Consider the following 20,665-nt stretch of genomic DNA (forward strand, 5'->3'; position numbering starts at 1 on the left):
GTTTTTACAATTTATGATGGTAGTAGAAGAAGCACAGAACATGTACATCTGATTCCTCAGTTATAAGCCAATTTTCCCTCCTAGAGCAAACAGTCCCTGAATTACATTTACATGACCTTGAGCTGGGGATCTACACATTCCCTGATGTAAGCCTAGCTACCCAAAGCATGTTTCCCTTGAGAGGAGATTATTTTGTGCTATATCAGTCTGGTCCATGCAGGTCTTGGAAAAAGCATCAGATGTTTAGGCAGTGCAAATCCTTTTGCCACAGGCAAGGTTACTAATTAAAAAGCATCAGCATACAGAAGCACCAGATGCAGCCCAACCAAGGATGAATGTCAAGAAATTGGCCAGGAAAAAGCAAGAAAGAGGTTAGGAAGAGATCAGATTTTTCACAGAATGTTCCCTTTCTTTCCACTCGTCGTTTCTTCCCAACCAGTTTGGTGGTATCTGACGTTACTTCTCGCAGCAGGGAGTCTCATCAGTTGTGTCTTACCATGGAAGTCGCGTATTGTGGCATTTCATGTGTAGTGTCTGGTCATATCCCATCCTGTCACGTTTTATTATGTGTGCTGTCATTATGTGACACTTCACTGGTGGCATGTGGTCACTTTGCAGCTCATCATTACACACATTGTTTTCTGTGTTTCTGTTGATGTTTCCACAAGACCTTGAATGTGACTTTGGACAATGTTGTTGAAATTACACTTCCAATTTAAAACAACCACCAATTCTTTCAACTGAAACAGGACTGTATGCATTCTAAGTGTGAATAAACATCACCTGATGTAGGTTAATTTTAATTGTGCTGAAAAGTTTTAGCATCTCCACCATTTTGGTGTGGGGAAATCGAAGTAGAACAGGCAATTTAGTAAAGGTTGTGCAGTGAAACCAGATGTAAAACAGTACTTGAACAGGTGCTTAAACATAAGCACAGACAAGTCCTGCCATAAATTACTCTGAGCTTGAGGTCTATGTGACTTCCTAATGCATATTCTGAAAAAGCTAAATGTTACTACTCAGAATAGGTTTGTGTAAGCCTGTCATAGTAGCAGAGTTAAATAGGGTTGATGGACAACTCTCTGTGGAGCAATTCTGTTTGTGGTTTGGTTGGATTTTTTTTCCCCAGCCTGCCCTTGCTTCTCTGAACAATTCATGGAGTAGCACCAGGGTCCCTGTATTTCACTGAATTCTTCTGCATTCTGCTCTAGTCTTCATTGCTGTGATGAATGTTCACTTGCTGAGTTGTCATGAGCACCTTTTTGGGGCCTGTCCTACAATACATGATGCTTCTCTAACATAGTGAAGGGGTAGCACATATACCCTGGAAAGTTGCTTCTTTCCATTAACATCCTTGTTTTGAATGACTGGCAAAAAATGTTGTACAATGATAATTTTCATGAATTGAACTGTCTGGTTCTTTGCTTTGCAATGGTCCCATTACTCAGTGTTTTTAAACTGCTTTTGAGGGGAGTATAACTCATCTCTGTCGCTTACAAATAGCAGCATATAAATATTGGTTGTTTAACAGTTATTCCAATCATGCAGGCAACATTTTCTTAGCAATCCCTTTAGGTTTCAGGTTTTGTTTAAAGTAGTCCCTTACTCTAAGTCAGAAGCATTAATTTCTAAGTAACAGGCACAGATGTCCTTCAAAACTACAGTAAGTGGTCTCATTAAGTACTTGAGTAAAATGAAGGGTATTGCATCAGCTAAAATAGCTGGGAATAAAGAGCTGTATTGTCTCTTGGATGGAGGGAAGCTGCCTGTGTTTTATATCCAAGAAAGATGCAGAAGTTGTTACAATGTATGAGAGGTACCAGATGCTCCCTCAAAAGAAAGAAGGGGTATCGTTCTTCTTTTCCCCTGTTCTAGGAGTCAATTATCTAGGAGATAATTAATTTTCTTGTGTAAAGCCATGGTACCTTGATAAATAAAGCCTCAATTCTGGAGCCTCTGTGGACCTTCAGCATGAACTTTTTAGGGTGAGGTATTTGCCTGAGACTTTTGTGTAGCTGATAATTATAACATTTTTGCATGTGGTTTGCATCAGTCAGATTTGTGGTCGAATCTCTCTGATAGACATAGTTCAGGTTTTACCACTAATGCATTAGTATCTCCATATCCAATTAATCATACCAAAGCCCAGATCAATCAAAGGAAGCACAAAAAATTATTTTTCTGTTTCTTCTTTATTGTTTTCCAGGATTCTGTATTTTTGATTTAGTACATGTTAAATAATGCAATGCAGAAGTTATCTTCTTTTCTGGATACACATGTCACTGGAAAACTTACTAAAAGTCATCACAGGTGTATGTGGAAATATTGCCTTAATATTTGGAATGTTTGCATGTGTCTACATATGCCCTCTGCACGGGATCAACTTTGGAGTACGTAGGTGAATGGGACAGGTGCTCACAAATTTTGCTTGTGCTAAGAATAAAAGAAGTCAGTTTCTGCACATATGAAATAAAAGTTGTGCTGTGCCATGTGTCAGATTTCAATGAAAAATTGAAACAGTTCACTCAGTCTAGACTATCTGACTGCTTAGAGTAGGTCACAGCATGAACTGGAAATGCACAAGGTGTCTAGTGATTTGGGGCTTTAAAAGTCAGGATTTTTTTTTTGAGTGGTTGAATAGTTCCAGTGGAATGAAACATCAAGCACTAATAGGGAGTGATTTTCCTGAGCAGTGACAACCACGATGTTGTTTCTGTTTCATTATTAACAGCCTTTTTGACTCTGGTATTGCAGTGACAATGGAGTTCATCTTTTCACTGCTGTGGCATTCACAAGTGGGGCTTGGTAGCAACTTATTCCAGGTGCTATTAGTTGTAGCACATAACCTGGGAGATTTTTGAATCAGGTTCCTATTGTGAATTGTTCCTGAAAGATCTTCCTAATATTATTGACTGATCTTTGTATTAGGGTTTCCCAGGGATTGGTGAAGTCTAGAGGATTAAAGGCCTCTGAGTCAAGGATGACCTAGATTCTGATAGATTTTATTATGCAAATCCTCACAGTCAGAGGTCATTAGTGGAGACATCTGAAGCTAATATGAGTTAATATGTTTGAGTACTCTCAAAAATTAATGAGTGTTTTGGTTCCAGGTGAGTACAATAGAGTTTAAGTATTTTAAAACTGTTTTGATTTAGAAGTGTGCTCAGAAAGTGATTTAGGATCTTAAATGTCAAAATCCTTTTGGCTGCTGGTAAAAGTTGGGTTCTGAAGACACTTTTGAAAACAGGATTTTCCTTTGAAAATTGGGGGATTGGAAACTTTCTACTCTGCCCTTTCTAATGATGATTTCAAGAGATTCCTAACACTGAAGCAAGTTCTTGATTTCACTGTCATTTTTGTAAATGAGCATTTTTTGTTATCTTAAATGGGAAAATGAGATATGACAAAGAACAGAAAGAAATTAAAAAACTGCTGGCTTTCCCATCTCGAAACAGGATGATGGTTTAAACACATAGCCATTTTTCTCTTCTGTATTTACAACATGCTCTATTACTTGAAGATCTGCTAAGCAGAAAAAGGAATATTCCTGAACAACCTGGTCCTCGTCTGTTATAGTCCAGCTGTCCCTACTGTTTGAGTGGCTGTAGGGATTGGATCAAAACCAGAAAGATTCTGAGTGTAATTCATATATAAAGGCATTAATGCATTTTCCTTTATGGTGGCTTCTCAAAGTTCAGGGCATGAATCTAAGGCCACAAATGAAAAAAACTCTCTATTTGATTCTTTAAATATGTTTTTGTTCTTTCATTTATTTCACAAGCCTGACTGCTTACTTATATTTCATTCTTTTATACTATGCCTTTTTCTTGAGAATGTGAAAATATGTAAAATACCCTAAGCAAATACATTCCATTGCAGGCCAGTAGTAGGGCAGTCCATTATGATTACGCTACTTATGAATAAACAGAGGTGTTTACCCAAAATATTCAAAGCTGACTCTGAAAATCTAAAAAGCCTTCAAATTAAGCATATGTTTTAAAACTTGTTTTTGTAAGTCTGTCAAGCAAGGAGTCAGTAACAGAGGTGGGGATAGAGCACAAGGTGTTGGGCTCTCTCTTTTCTGGTATCATGAGCAGTGCTGGGACAGGTTCTGATTTTGATTATTTTGGTTTAGGTCAGCATGGTATCCTTAAAGTCCTTAGTGTGTGTATAGTGTAGCATTTGGTGACTGGCCTTAGGTGTAGACCCTGGGCTGTGAGAAGCTTTGCCAGCTGGAACCTTAGGTATCCCTGTCCTCCTCTTGTGTTATGTGGACATGCAGAATTCGCAGTCTAAGAAGAAATACTGTAGGATGCGGATCCAGAGCAACTCATTTTGAACACGAATGGTTTCACCAGCTCTTTGCCACCCACACACGTCTGTCGTCCCCTCCATGTGCACCCCTAGGTCCCTCTGAGACCAACTGCTCTGCAGCTCCCTGGAATGGCAGGCAAAGCTGCCGCCAGCACCGTGTCCCTTGACATTTCCCAGTGCACTGGCGCAACGTGCTGTTTCTCACTCCCGTACTTCTCTGCTACCTTGCAGCATATACCAGCAAAATGTGGGTTAATGGGGCAAGCATGGCACAGAAAACAGTCTCTCTGGTGGAGTCATTAGGATTTGCTGGCAAGCTGCCAGCTCAGTAGGTGGAATTTTACACTCACTCTTCAGAGCAAGCTTAAAGGGGAAACCTCCGTTCGCTTTAAGCCTTTACAGCCAGCGAGAGGCTGCTGGGACATGCCTGCCCCTGTCCAGACCTCTGATGAACAGCTGGCTGGAAATTCTCATCTAAGCACTTGCAAATGATTTGTTGCTGTGATTGTGGTTTTAAAATTGGTAGTCAAGACTATTTAAAATTAATGCATCTGCATGGGGTTGATTGGTGATATTGCTGTCTCCTATGTTTGGATTTTCCCAGAGTTAAAATGCAGAGTCTGAAGTGCATTTTGAGGAGGAGGTTTAAGTGTTGGAAACAAAAAAAAAAACCAAAACCCCAAACCCTGGGAAGGCATAGCTGAGTAGGCACAGCTAGACTTCAGCCAGTACTGTACATACATACCAAAGATTTTAGGTCTGTTCTGCAACAGGCTTCAGCTGCATGTAAAATTAATAGCAGCTGATAGTGCTCAGCTCCTGAAAGGGTTAGGTTGTCACAGCTGTAGGAGTCTGTAACTTGTTACTTGTGTAAAGAGTTAATGAGAATAATATAATTAGTTATTGTCTTAGAATAAACTGAAATTCAAATTAATTTTTGAAAAAACCTACCTCATACTGTATTTATCTTACTTTCTTGCTTTAAATGGGATCGATAACAAATGTATCTTTTTGATTTTAGAAATTTTAGGTCAGTTTTCACGTGAAACATGCAGCCCTGTTTAATGCCTATGGATCTGGAAATAGAGAGCAAAAGGGTTAAATCTCAATCCCTCTGTGATTTATATTTCCCTCCCCTCCTTCCCAGCTGTGGACATGGATGGAAGATCTGCAGAAGGAGCTCTTAGAGGATGTCTGTGCTGACTCTGTGGATGCAGTTCAGGAGCTTATCAAGCAGTTTCAGCAGCAACAAACAGCCACCTTGGATGCTACCCTCAACGTTATTAAAGAAGGGGAAGATCTAATCCAACAGCTCAGGTAAGCATCCACCTGGAGGACAGGTGTTGAGAAATCTGATACATGCTGTGGTTTAGAGGTGCATAAATATGGAACTGTAAGCTAGGATTAATTGGGAGAGTTTATTAATTCTTTGCTTATTTATAATTCTTCAGATTCCTTGAGTGTTTCATTGAAACTGCAAGGAGTGATTTGTGTGGACTGATTAGAGTAGTCTGTGGATCAGCATGGGTTTTCTGTTTGACAGAGAGATTATTTATAGGCACAGTGAAGTGAATTGAAATAAATGTGTTTGAAGTGAATATTTTTAGTTGGTATTTATAGAAGATTGTTAAATGGTTGTGAGCCGAGGCCTCGTGATTTATGTGGTTATTCCCGATTTAGGAGAAGTGTATTCCTCTTAACAAAATACACACGTGTCTAACAGTCTTCACTATTTCATTTTGCATGCAGCACCCTTCTATTTATCTTTGTCTATGTGGGGTTTATTCATAGTGTCAAAGAGGCTCTTATACTGCTGGTTCTACTTGCGTTATGAATTAAAACAGCTCATTTTGCCTGATTTAAAATACATGAAGAAGTTGGGGTTTGGGCTTTTTTTTTTTTTTTTGCTTTCTCAATCTACAAGTATCATCACATGAATGTTTGCAGAGTAAACTTACATAGAATTTGTAATTGAGAAATCTCTCTCATTTATTCTTACAGTGGTTTACTGTGCCTTCAACTTTGTTGACAGCAGTGAGTTTTCCTGCCTTTAAGGGATGTACTGAGTGTCAAACCAAGTCCAATGCATCACTTATTATTTAGATCTTTGTATTGTTACAGGTTACCCTTATTTACAAGCACACAGTGTGCATGTTCTGTATACATAAATAATATGCAGATCTCCCAGGTCTTATGCATTTCACCAGGCACTGTCCCAGAGAGTTAGATCACCCTCCTCACCCTGAGCTTTCCTAATCTGATGCCCTAACTTCCCACCTGAAAAGTTCAGAAAACCATGAGCCATGATAGGAAAAGCCTAAGATGCTCTAGAGCAGAATGGATAATGAAAGACTCTGGTGGAGTTCTGCTTTTAAGAGCCCTCCTGGAGTCCTTGAGCCTTCTACTACTGCATGTGCTGAGCTTTTCTCTATGCTCTTTCCTGTCATTCTGGAGGCAGACTGTTCTCCTGTGGGTCAGAAAAGAGGTCTGAGAGGGCTGCTCTAGATTTTGATTGCCTTTCAGCCCTGGAGAGCCCATGTAAATTCCTAGTCTTGCTGTATATGGCTTGCCTGCATCGCAGTGGGAGAGTGAGAGATCTGAGCTCTGGTACTGCTTGTTGAGATTAGAGTTAGAGAGGAGGGATCAGAAGCAGACATAGCTAGGTTCCATCCATCTTCACCTTTACTGATGAGAAAAGTAGAAAAGAAACATGCTGGGTTTGGAAAGTGGACTGCCAGAGGGAAGGAGTTTTAGCTAAGAATGTATGTATGGCCAGCCATAGCAGATAAGTCAAAGTTCTGCATGGTAATTTCCCTTTATGCACAGGAAGTGTTTGCAAACTTTATGGCAATTCTATGAGATCACAAAAATGGCAGTGAGATTCTGAATTTTGGTTATTCTTCCCACCTGTTGGCATAGCATCACTTCAGTGTGAACACACGTGAAGTGCCTGAAAGGGACCTTGTATATGCTCATCAGGTGGAGTGTGGAATGGTTTGTGGGGTTGCAGAAAGTGTCTGTGTTCAAGCAGTCCTGGTTCTGGTTGTGGGATTGGCCTAAAGGATTTTTGCCTGCACCTGAGTCAGTAGGAAATTGGCATGTAGAGTTGGAGCATGGCCAGGGTAATACCTGGAGCTGGAAATCAGTGGAGCATGGGAAGAGGTGAACTGCAAGATGGTGTGTGGGACTTCAGCTTTTTCTTAATGTAAACTTAGTCAGTTCTTAGTTTCAGTCTTTGAAAAGAGACAGTGGCCTCAGCTTTGGGACTTTTGGTTTGGAATTGGTGTCATGTCCAAATATTTGCAAAATGCCAAGGCAGGTTTTGTGGCAGTTGTGTTTAACAAAGAACTGTTGGGTTTGGTGTCTGGCTTGTATTCTGGGCAGTGAGCAAGGTGGAACAAGGTGAGCATATTTGTGCAAAGTGATCCCCTGCTTCTGATAAAGTCAAGACCAGACACAGAGAGAATGCTGTCTGGAGGACAAAACACACAAAGGTTTGCAGTATGGAACTGTCAAGATGATCTTATTGAAGTGTTGGTTTTGAGCACTCTGACTAACTCCAAAGCCTGTAATGGGATCCTGGACTCTTTCAAATAGTGAAGCAGAACTGTGTGGAAAAAACCATGAAGCCGCCTCTGCATGTGCCCACTCTAACAGCTTTTGTGGCTGCTGGTGACAGTAAAGAAGACACAGATAAAGGATAAAAAGCAAAAAAACTAAAATTGCTGCAATCTTTCCTTAACACAAGGTTGCATTTCACAGTGTGGATCACCTTGTACCTGCTGTGAAGAATAGCTGAAGATTGCAAATGCTACAACAATGAAGGGAATGAAATACATCGCTCTTATTAAGCGTGTCATAACACAGGTTAAAAGCAATAAAATTACTAGAGCTTTGGAAAGTTTTACATTTCTTATCCTTATCTTTGAGAGAACAGATATTGGTTTAGAGAAAATCACTTGTGTAATGGCACTCTGTGTCTCCTCCAGAGGGGTGAAGAAAAGCTCAGCTGCCTGAGCTAAATACGATGCCTGGAACTGTTCTTCACACAAGGTCTTCAGGGCCACTGTGAGTACAGAGATCAGAGATCCTACCTGTCAGAAATAAAACAGGCCTGGCTACCAACTCTGTACCTGTCATGGTTAACATTGGAAACTTTTTTTCCATTCTTCCCTATCAGTGTTTTACTGAGGTGATGATCGTTCTCAGCAGCCAAGGCAAAGAAAATGTTTTGAACTGCAGTTCTAGGGGTGCTGCTGGGGGCAATATTTCTGCTCATTTGTGAAAGGCAAAACAATAACTTGCTTCAGTGAGGTGTGAAAGAGCAGGAATGTTAGGGGCTGAAAAAGAAGCCAGTGAAGAGTTGTGTATTTTGCCTTTTTTACAGTGGTTGAGCTTTTGATAATGGGTATATCTCACTGAGCTTTCTCCCAGTTAAAGCACTGAAAGTGGTTATAGGAGCACAGTGTTCTTTTTTAACAAACTCAGCAGCAATGTCCTGAGTTCAATCTTATGTTCCCCGAAGTTTATTTTCTTATATCTTCTTCCCAATAATTTCCTTGAATTTTATAACTGTAATCCATAACCTTTCAAAGATTAGTAAGGATCTTATATTAATTCTCCCCCAGAATTTCTCACCAGAAAGAGCAAGAAATATTGTGGCAGAAGCATTCCAATCTCAGAAATGTTTTTTTTCTGAAGGGAGATCTTTCTCAAACCACACTAGCCAGGGATTGTCAACACCTTATCTGACAGGACTGTTAAAAAAATACCAGATTAATACTCTTAAACCTTTGTATTGCATCAGTCACTGAAATGCAAGGGTGGCTTGATTTGGAGAGTGAAATATTTAATGAAAAAGAATTTCTAAAACTAAGTGTGTCTCTAGATCCCATGAGAGATTATTCAACACCAGTCTTGAATAATTCATTTGAGTCGTTTAGGTAATATATGAATAGTAATAATCCTGCATTTGAATGAAGACATATTTCATGTCCTTTTATAGAAGACAGGTGCTGACTGAAGGAAACAGAATTTGATTGGATGCAGCCTCAGATTAAGCTCTAGTTTCAAAATCTCACCTAGTTATTTTCATCCCTTCTGCCTCTGTACAGCTCTAATGTAGAGGCAGAGAGAGGGACTCTGGGATCAAGAACTTGAAAACAGACTGACAGAGTGAGACATAAACCATAACACCTGGAGAGCAATATTAGTGTAATATTACCTTATAAGCAAGGGAAATTGGTAGTTCTTACTTCAGAATAATGCTGGAGCATCTGAAGTTCAGTGTATCAAACATCAAATATTTGAGGAAAAAGAGGCAAAACACATCCAAAGAGCTGCTAACTACTGTGCAGTTAATAGCTTTCTGTATTTTTAGTTTTACTCTTAGAGTTCAGATGTTCAGGCAAATGCTTGCTCTTTTCCTCTAAGGCACACTGAAAACAGAATAACATGTGTGGTTTTTTGCCTTAAAATCTTGAAGGTGTGTTTTAAACATAGTTAAATGACTCTGTGTCAGTGCCTAGTTCAACTTAAAGCACTTTTAAAATATTATACTTGTTTTTTTCTCAATTATGCTCAACGACAGCGTTAAATTGACTGTATGTTATTTTGATCTGACCCTACGTGACGATAATTTGCAAAGAGGAAAGCATGAGCATTTCAGTTAAGTTCTGTAGAAAACTACAGAACTATAAATGCTTTGCTGTATATTTATTGAGGGAAAATTCAACCCAGAAAAGGGGAATAAAAACCTAAAAATTGCAAGCACGCTAGCAGTCTTCCATAGTGGGGAGACTCCAGGGGAACCCCTCCTCAGCTGCCCAGGTTTGCTGGACAGAAGAATGGCTCCCAGTCTCATTTGGTCCCTGCAGGACAATGTGGTGGTTTGGCAGCATTACCTGACATCTCACTTGTCTCCCAGTATTGTCAGCTGGGTCACTGCACATGTGGGAGTTTGTTGGTGCACTGATAGTCTGATAGGTGCTGTTGGATTTGTAATTGTCCTCCCCACCTTCCCCAAGGCAGAACTGGAGATCGATAGGAAAGATGGTAAGACCTGCTTGCTTACCCACTGCATCCTGTCATCCTACCAGTGTATTTCTGTTGTCTTGGATTAAATGTGCCAAATAATGCAGCTGCTCTCACACACCTTTGAGCAGGTTGGATGAAGATGCATCTAAATCTTGTTTGAGCCAAAGTACTAAAGCCAAGATTAAATTTTGGCCTCAGAGTTTCCTTTCTGGTTCTTCTGAAAGCTGAGGGACCTTTTGTGGAACATTTGAGGATAGCTTTCAGCTCTTTATGTCTGCAGAGGTTATTTAACCATGAAATAGTCATTGAAAAAAATTTACTGAGGACATAACAGACTGTAGGTGAGCTTATTAATGTATGTGAGAGCACAAATAGAAAAGGAACTGTCAGGACTGTCCTTTCAGGTACAACAAACTCCCTCTTGGTCCTAGCCCACTAGTTTAAAGGGTTTGCTCCCTTCTGCTGCCTGTATATGGAAAATGTAAATGGAGCAGTATCTGACCTGTTACAGGCATGTTTCATTTCACTTACACCAATGAAAAGACAAGTCAGTATCTCTTGGAGTGTTTGAAAGGTGTTTTCCTTCAGTGGAATTTTTTACAGTGTATTCTACATCTATTGCTATACCACGTAACCCAAAGGAAATCAAGGTATCCATACCCCTTGGTCTAAAATGCTTATAATTCTGATTCGATTAGTCCATAACTAATAAAAAAAATGCAGAAAACTAGCTTGTAAAGTTCTAGCATCTCTGAGTTTGATGTGAGTATAGGCTGGAGCAGGTCACTCTGTAGGATTAAAGGGTATTGCCAGCCAGTCTCCTCAAGAGAGGCACTGAGATTGATGTACCATTCTCTTCCCCTCCCAAGTGTGCAAGGTCACAGTGTCATGACACAAGAAAGGATGATCCTCCTGTTCTAACTTTGTGCCGAGCTCAGGAGCCACAGGATTTCGGCGAGTAGACGAGATGAGTCTTGCGTACACGTTCCCTCAGCCCTTTGTGCTTGGGTGTGCTTCTCAGCAGCATGCAGAATCACAAGTGTGTAGTTCTTGCTCTTTTGCCTGCCTTAAAGCTGAGCTTTAACCATGCTTTCTGCCTTGCTGCAGGGACTCTGCGGTTTCCAACAATAAGACCCCACACAATAGCTCCATCAGCCACATCGAATCTGTCCTTCAGCAGCTCGACGAGGCCCAGGTACAGATGGAAGAGCTCTTCCATGAGAGGAAGATTAAGCTAGACATTTTCCTTCAGCTCCGGATTTTTGAACAGTACACCATTGAGGTAAGAGCTGGCTGCATGACCCAAGAAAGGTAGAGCTGTGGGACAGGGAGTGCATGTAAACATGCTCTGTTGGGATACATCTGGAGCTCTTTGATTGTGCTCAGCTGTCCAGTGAGGGACAGAGAGAGAGCTACAACCGCGTTTTAATTCAGCATGTTGAGCCTAAAAATATGCTTTAGGATATAGTGCTGGAACGCACTGAAATAGATTCATGTGCACTTAACTGACTGTGCTGAGAATCTGCCTGCTTTGCAGAGAAGCTTCATAAGGTGCCCATGTTATAACTCTCTTTTGACACGAGTCAGTCAGGGATTTGAAAGTTATGTGTCACTTCTGAGTGAGGTTCGTCCCTACAGATACAAACAGATACATGCTTGTCTTTAAACCAGAGAATGAAAAAAACATGTAATGCATAAAAGGAAGGGATATTTAAAAGGTGGGCTTCTTAAGCATTACAGTGGATTTATTTAAAAAGGAAAAAAAATTAGAGGGGTAAGTTAAAGTGCATTTTCATGTCCTTATGTAAAAAAAGGTCTTTCAGTTCTGTCTTGAAATCAAAAGCACTGGATGGAAAACTTATCAAAACACTAATAATTGAGGTATTCTTGGACCGAGAAACTTTGAAGAGACTACAGCCAATCTCAGTAATTACTTGCTGTAATTCTGATAGGACATGAGGGAGAAAGATCAGCATGTAAATTAACTTGTGCCCACAAAATCTATGAAAGACTCATGTCAGCATTTGTGTCCTTTCTGGGTTGTGTTCTTCCTGCTGTATCCCACTGGTGCTTGCTCAGTTCATGGAGCACCTTTGTGTTTTATGATGATACATTCCTGAAGGCATTTTTTGTAAATCTGTAGGTAATCTCAAGGTGGGTACTGGTAAGTAATGGGAGCCTTAGAGTGCCTTGTTGTATTCTGTGTTTAAGACATGGCGTGATGAATTATAGTGAAATAAAAGGCTGGAAACAGAGGTGTCCTGTTTCCTGAAAGGTGTCCTGATCTGTGACTGGATGCCAGGGATAGAAATCAGTGAGAAGTATCTGAGCTTTTCTGTTGAGACTGCACAGTTAGGTATTGTAATAAAGTCTGTCCTACAGTGCTTGTTAATTATGTAAATTAGAATAGTTTCATTTACTTGCCAGTTATATGCAGCCTCCTTGATACTGAGAGACAGTATCCTTTGTATGTGTGTATAAGTATAAATGTATGTGTGTATTTCATGTCAGATAACATACTTTGCCATAAGAGTAGTATCTCCTATATTTTAATAGAAGATTTCAAAAATAAAGAAAAAAAAAGAAAGAAGCAGTATGTGCTTCTGAAACACCCAAATGTGTCTGTAGAGAGTGAACCCACGTGAGTTATTCGTTAAGATCTCAGCCTGTTTCACTACAAATTCTAGGTCTGAACCTGGAATTATGTTCATCAAAGTAAAGACCTTAAAAAAACAGAATTAAAATAAATCACCGCTCTCAAATTCTGTTTCTTTGTAAATAGTCTTTCAGTCAAAGATCTCACAGATAGTTACCACCCCACATCACTTTACTGATGGGGCAGCTGAGGCATCAGGAGATCATGTGACTTACACTAGTCCCTTCCATATGTGATGCCAGAATGGGAAGACTGTGTGGATACCTCTGATTTTGTTTCTGCATGGGTCTTACTTCTGTGTATTCATAGAATGGAGTGGTTGTGATATATTAAAATATTTAAAATTGAAATGTGTTTCAGGGTCTTCTAAAATCAGATTAGCTAGAAAGGATTTTAAAGAAAATCACCACTTGGTTGTCACTGCAGATTTGCTATTTTTTATCATATGAACATCTGAATTCCCTCTGCAAGATTAATATTACAGGGAAATCTGAGAACATGTTTCATAGAGAGTCTATGGGCAGATGATTTTATTTAGAAAGCTCCCTCTTTCTGAACAAAGTATTTTTATTTTAGAATAATTATGACAATTTATAGCTGAAAACACAATGAAAAATATATCCAGGTCAGTATCTTAAATTTTGTAAGTTCATTTAGTGCTTAAACAATAAAGGCAGTTTGATGGGTAATAAAAACAAAGGCATTTTGAAATAAAATATTATATGAGACATGTATGCTATGCTTTTCAAGGAACAGCTGAATTGACTCAAACTGACACAGTAATGATCCTTAGAAAGTAGATTGCAGTCAGTTGCCTCAGCTTTTTAATAAAGATTCCAAGTCAGTAGGAAACTGTTATAAGAATTAACAGAATTATCTCATGCCATTGTGGCGAAACAAAAAGATTTTTTTCATCACTATAATTAAAAAGCATGTAATATTGCTGATGGTTGACTATTCCAAGCTGTTGAGGGAAAAAGACAAGGAAATTTAAATCAGGAAATTAAGTGTTTTTTCTACTAAAGACAAATAGCTTGAGCTATGAGTGGAAATGTATTTAGGTTTTAATTTTCCATAATAGCCTAGATCCTGCATAGATTAAGAATCGTGAAATAATGTGTACCAGTATGATTGATTGTCAAATGAATTTCTCCTCTTCTAGTCTAGATAAGCCCCCTTCCATCTGTCCAAAGAGCAATGCCATATTGAACACATCCTTAATGAAAGCCCTCTACCTGCTGCAGCATGTTAATCCTCCCTGCACTCACACAAACTGTCTGCAAAAAGTGGGCCCTCCTGTTCCTCCCAGACTTGAACACCTTTGTTTTATCAAGCACTGAGTTTCCAGTTTTCCCCCCTCAGATCTGTGTTCTCACCCTGGGTTCTCACGTTCTTGAGCTCCAGGGAATCCCTTAAGACAAGGACCCTTCTCTGGCAACTCTGGTGAGAGGGAGACTTGCATATTTCTGGTGGAAGCCAGAAGGATGCAGCAGTGGGAGCCCATCTGCTCCCCACAGCTTTAGAGAAGGCAGTGCACCAGAGCTCAGCCTTAGAAAATAGTTACCTCCTGTGTTGTTTCATTCCATCCAGTTCTGGTACTGAACAGTTTTGATTAATCTGTTAATTTTCCCTGCTACCGTCTCTCTCTCTCTCTCTCTCCTTTCTAATTAACAATGCAAACTGAAAATATTAGTATTTTTAAAAGCTCACAAATGGCAAATGAGTGATTTGCCTTTTGATTTATTTAGAAAGTGTCTGACTGTCATTTGTTCTTTGGAAACCTTCCTTCTCTGACTGTTCTCCCCAGCTATCAAAATTCGTGCCATAGATCACATAACCCTTTCCTTTGGCACTCCTTCCTAAACTCACACTGTACCCATCTGCTTTGTAGCCCTCCTGGTTTGAGAGCTTTTCTATAATCTTCTCTTCTTGACAGAGGTTTGGAGCCCAGACAAACTTCAGGATTAATGTTTGCTGCACAAGCAACACTTACTTCCATCTAAATAGGCATTATTGGACCTTTTCTTGTACTTCAATGAAATCTGCCAGCTATTGTTGCATTTTTTCTTCAGAAAAAGTATTTTACTTTAAGAGAAGCCACCTGCCTATTTTTGTGACAGGGCAGACCAGCTGTGTTCATTTAGGACTTTTAAAGGTCTTCTAAGCCTCATAGGCAGCTTTTGTGTTGTACTTGAGTCATGGCAGGTTTGGCAGATATGAGTTTGGATACAAACCCACAGGCACAAAGCATGTGCTGCCTGCTCTTTCTTGCCTTAATCTCATTATATTGACTGATATTTACACACTGGGTTCTTGGGGTAAATTATGAAACCTAAACTATGGCAACACCTCAAATCAGACACAACAGAAACATGAGAGAGCCTGGCTGTCCCTGTGGGAGGCTATTTTGCCTTAGGTCTTAACACCATAAAATGACAACCCATTCTTTATTTCGGAAACATGTCTAACTCTGGTGCCTGGTATGTTTTATTCCTTAACCAAGTCACTGCACGTTTCAAGGCAAGATGGGATCATCAGGATTTTATGGTTGGTCTTTCTCTATGATACAGACTTTAGCTGAGTTTGTGCAGCCAGCCAGGTAACTCAGGAGATTCCATGCAATGTGAATGTGGTAGCTGATCCGCTGTGAGGAAATGGGGTGTAAGGCTCAAGGGACAATAGCTGGCAGACATCAGCAGCAGTCCACCGAGAATGTTATACATACAAAGCACAGTCTTGCTCCAGAGTTATATCCTTAGGAAGGTCTGTCAAGTATACTTTGTCCCTTGCTTCAGAAATAGTAATTTTAAGGCTTATTATTTGCATGAGTGCTAATGTACAGTAAAATGCTGAGTAAATGCATAAGAGCCAAATGGTAAAATGCAGTGAGTTGCAACCCCTAAAAAAATTACTGTCATCCAGAGTCTTTCTGCACATTTTTTCCTTATCTTTTGTAGAGAGATGATTAAATTCACCTGTAGGCCTCTATAAAATGCCGTGACTGAAAACAGGAATGATCTCAGCCAATGCCTGTCTAGCAACAGTTGTTGGTTACCTCCAAAGAAACTTCCCTCTCTCTTTCCAAGAAGTACTCAGCTCCATCTCTTGTGTGTTGATTTTTCCTACAACTCGTAGGGATCTGTTCAATGCTAGACAGAGCCTCTGCACTGTCTGAGAGTGATGTGGTTCCTACACCAAGACATAGTGCTGGAAGGGATTAAGGGGATTCCCACTATACAATATAAATTTGAACTTGAATGCTGTTTATTATATTTTACAAAGCCCCATGATCACTTAAATCTTCACCTGCTGGATATCTAATTTTCCACTATTCAATTTCTTTGACTTTATTTCATCTGCTAATTGAATTTTTCAGCTTTGATTTCTCTTGCTGGCTCCTCTGGCTGTTCACAACCATCCCTGAGCATGAGTTTAGGAGGAAACAAGAGCCAGCTTTCACGGTAGTTTATTTCACTGTTATTTACAACTCACTTGAGTTTCCCATTCCGGGTTTATAACACTAGCAGACTTTTTCAAGTGAGTTAGCTGCCTACATAAGGTACAAGATGTTTTATAGCCCCCTCATCAACTCAGAGCTGACACTCAGGTGTGAGCTTCTGTGTTAGAAATAAGTGTTAGAGAGGGTTTGAGATAGATTTGAAAGAAAGAGAATGGTGAGAAGAATTTCAGCCTGTCCTGTTCATAAGCTGGACTCCTATAATGTCTCATGCTTAGTGAGCTTTTGTTTCTCTTTTCCATCTATTCCTAGTTTTCAAATTGCAGGTCACTTCATTTTAAGGAAAGGAATACTCTAAGCTGTTCTGGGCACCCTGTCCTTTGGAGCGGAATTCCATTGTTTCTCTTGATATTTTTGGGATTCAGGAGTCAAAAGCACCAGAGCAGAATCATCACTGTGACAGTCCTTTCACACTTCAGTGGCTCAGGTCCCTACTAAGCCAGTGTGGCATCTCTGTCTGTTGTCAAAAAAAAGGGTGACAGCGTTGCCATACTGCACAGCATCAGCCAAAACCAAGGCCTGAGAAGGAGGAACAGCAAACTTTCTGCTTATATGATCTCCAGAAGTGACAGTTTCATTTACCCTTTCCTACCTACAGCTCCACTACCATATATCTTTGGTATTAGTCTGCTCCTAGATCCAGTTACACTGTCACATCCAGACCTCTGCTCCTTCAGCCTGCTCTGAACACCAAGGCAGAGCCAAGTGTTGTTGCCCTTGGCATTCCTGGTGCCCAATCTCTGATATGTGCCTTAGAGATCTCTACTCCATTATAACTCCTTTCTTTCTGCACTCACAGATGCTCCCTCTGCATCCAGGAGTTAGAATTACCTTTTTTTTGATTCCTTCCTGGATTATATCTAACATCTCATGTCATCCATCCTCATTCTCCGCTAATTCCGTCTGTAAGTCTGCCAATTTTTTTCCTCTTGAAATGAGGTAGAAATTCCCTCACCTATACAGATCTGCACTGTGCCTGTGTGACTGTCTCATCTCTGTGTTTTACCCACTCTTCTTGCCTTTGCTTCTCTTCCTACTTGCACCATCATTTTTCTTGCAATCTGCCTCCTACATTTGCTTGTTCTTCCCAGGCATCTTTACTCCTTTTCAGATCCCTCTTGCAAGCCCACTCTCTGTGTTGATAGCTTCTACTCCCAGGAGAGAACTTTCTTCCCCTCCTCCTCATATGCCCTTCCTCAGCCCATACTTTGGAATATCAGTTCCTATGTGATTCATTCACCATATAGCATTTATTTTCTATCACTGGATTCCTCATTTCCCCTCTCTACCTCCTTCAATTGGCAAACAAAATTTTCTGGTTGGCATTAAACAAGATGACTTTGGGTGTCAAACACTGAATTAAGGCCAAGCAAGCAGCATTCAAGGCTCAGCAGCACCATTTTGTAGAAAATGTCAGCAGCAACGTAAAAAAAAAATATACCTAAGGATTTAGATAAGAAATTATTTGAGACATACAATTGCTTGCACAGCAGCTGCAGCAGCTCCAGCAGGCTCTTTGGCCTAATTCACAAGCAAGCTGCAATGTAGGCATGAGATGCCTGGGTTACTCCTGTTCTTACTGCTTTTCACCTCTGTACCTCTTCTCTATACCTCTCACTCTGCTCCAGGGTTGAAGGTGAACATGTCTCTCTCCATTTGGTCACATTTCCTGCTGGTATTGCAACATGATAAATATGGGAAGCAGCAAATGCAGCAGTATTGCCACAGTGGGATTTTGGATATATTAAGTTGCTGCTTTAGGAGGATTCCTGCCTAAAGAGAATGTGGTCTAGACTGTGGTCACTGTGTCTGCATGAAAAGCAGACCTGGCTGACATAGTCTGTATATCCATTATAGCTCTGTGATAGTAACATGGAGCTGACACAAAACCAGTATTTGCTCACCTGCTTCCTCCATTTCCCTGATAAGGATATCTCAGGTAACTCAACACTAGATTGGATTCACTACCAAAATTGCTCCTCCCATTATCATTGCAGCAGGAGCATCTGTTTCAGGTGAAGAAGGAAGAAATGTGCTTCCTAGGCTCATTGTAATCAACTGCTTTGTCATGTCTTTCATTTGTATTCTCGGGTCATTTTACTTTCCTTTAGTAAGGAAGGCCTGTTTCTTGGCCCCAAGCTTATATGACCCACAAAGAAGGAGCGTGGCTTCTTCCAAGGAATCAGATGAAGTGTGACTGATATGTGTGCAGCTTTCCTTGGAACAGTGTGGGAACGGGGGGATAAGTCTGCTGCTTGTACTAGTGTAGACCTGTGCACTGCTGCTGTTGCTGTACATGTGACCCTTCTGCTTTGGTACAATTTCTTTCTCAAGCCAGAGCAGAGCAGAGCTCAGGACTTCTATTACATCAGGGCTTCTCTTCTCTCACGGCATGTGGGGTTGCTGAGGTCTATTTAGGATCACAAACACTGGGAAGTAAAGTGAGTAAACATAAGTGCTGTCAGTTCCTGCCACCAAAAATCTAGCAGATAATCAGAGTAAACTCTGATCAGCCATTCTTCTGTGTCAAGTTCATGGCCAAGTGAGCTTCATTTATGAAATAATTCTGACACAGGCTCAGTGCAGTCTTACCACAGCTCAGGACACTTTTGTTTGATGCAGTCCAAATTTTATCATAGATATCAAGGCCTGACCAATCTGTGAAAGCATCCATTTTTTAGACTTGAAAAATATACATCTGTAGTTAACAGAGCTGCCTAATTACAGCTCCTTCCTGAAGAAAAACAAATCATTTTCCCTATACCCAAGTCAAACCAGTAAATTCACACTCTGGGAATATTTCCAAATGGTCCAGTTTGAAGTACAGAAAATGCTGGGATTTTGAGGCATTGGCTGTACAGACAGAAAAGGAAATGTCTTAATGAGATATGCAAAGCAGCATGGTCTGTGGGATAGGGCACCAGATTGGGATTCAGGAAACCTGTGTTGTTATCACAGCTCTGGTATTGCTTCTTGCCTGAGTGTGCTTTAGATTCCCTTCTAGCCATCTGTTAGTCTGTTACTCAGAGCAATGTACCCAGCCTTCCTGTACATGCTTAGCCTGAGAGATTCAGTGATGTTCCACCTCTTGCTGTGCCTGATCCCTTCCTCTCTTCCCCTAACCCAGCACATGGGATGATTGGCACTCCTTCATCAGCCCCCACTCAAAGGCTACTTCCCTCCTTCCTTACTTCTAACCTCCACTGGTGGCTGTGCTCTTGGCCCTAGTAGGGCTGGCACTGGGGCAGCAAACCCTGCTGGACCTGTCCAACCGTCCAGAGCCGCTCAGGTGCAGGCTTAGCCTCTGTTCCCAGTCCTGACAATGTAACACGGAGCACCATGGGCTGGCCTTCCATCTCGCATAATTTATCAGCTTGTGTCATCACTGCCTGTACTGTCCTTCCCTCTTTATTTGGAACCACTCATTTGATCTGGGAAGTGTTGATAATGGAGCAAAACCCCTCTTTGCTCCACTATCTACAAGGGACAGGTAGTCCTTCAGGAGCATCTCCTTCTGTGTGCAGAGCCTGGTGGGAGCTGCTTGCCGTCACGAGGATGAGCAGCACTGGTTTCCTGGGAGCAAACCTTCTCCTGAGTGTTTGTAGGTGCTTCTCTGCTACAGACATGTCTTGGACACAGGCCTGAGGGACAAAAACCAGTGCAGTCAGGAACAGCCATCTCCCCATGCTCAATGGCAATGATTGTAGATTTAATGATAAGAGCAATGTTGATCAGTGTCCCTTCCACAGCCAAGTGGATGAGTTACTAAGAAAAACAGCACCACAGCGGAGAGGTTTACCCAGGAAGTACTGGATCTCAGCATACTTGTCAAACTTCTGCTGATTCCTTCTTACGTCCGTCATTAACTCCCCTGACAGTTCAACCCTACAAAAGATTTGCATTTTTCTGTCCTGGATTTGATGTCCATAGAAGTAAATGGGATGGAGAGATTTTGTTTTGTTCAGAAACTCTCAATCATAAAGTCATGACTCTCAGAGCAAACTCGTGTAACACATTATTTGATTGTTTTAATCTTTTCTGTTACTGTCACTTATAAATGGTTTTAGATGTCTTGAGTGTACATATATGACTGTCACAGGAAATTGGGAAGTACTTTGTGAATCCTTGCAAAATTTCAAATA

The 20,665-nt window shown here is 40.7% G+C and overlaps 1 protein-coding gene across 9 annotated transcripts in view; it reads left to right on the forward strand.

Annotated features, from left to right (window-relative positions):
* Nucleotides 1-20,665, forward strand: part of KALRN (kalirin RhoGEF kinase) — a 507,433-nt gene that overhangs the window by 305,260 nt on the left and 181,508 nt on the right. For all 9 annotated transcript variants that reach the window (XM_064661424.1, XM_064661428.1, XM_064661425.1 and 6 more), the window contains exons 13-14: nucleotides 5,462-5,631; nucleotides 11,458-11,632. In XM_064661424.1, the coding sequence (XP_064517494.1) occupies nucleotides 5,462-5,631; nucleotides 11,458-11,632 (345 nt within the window). The remainder of the gene's footprint in view (nucleotides 1-5,461; nucleotides 5,632-11,457; nucleotides 11,633-20,665) is intronic.

This window comes from Pseudopipra pipra, chromosome 7, assembly GCF_036250125.1.
Source record: "Pseudopipra pipra isolate bDixPip1 chromosome 7, bDixPip1.hap1, whole genome shotgun sequence".
Classification (NCBI taxonomy): Eukaryota; Metazoa; Chordata; class Aves; order Passeriformes; family Pipridae; genus Pseudopipra; species Pseudopipra pipra.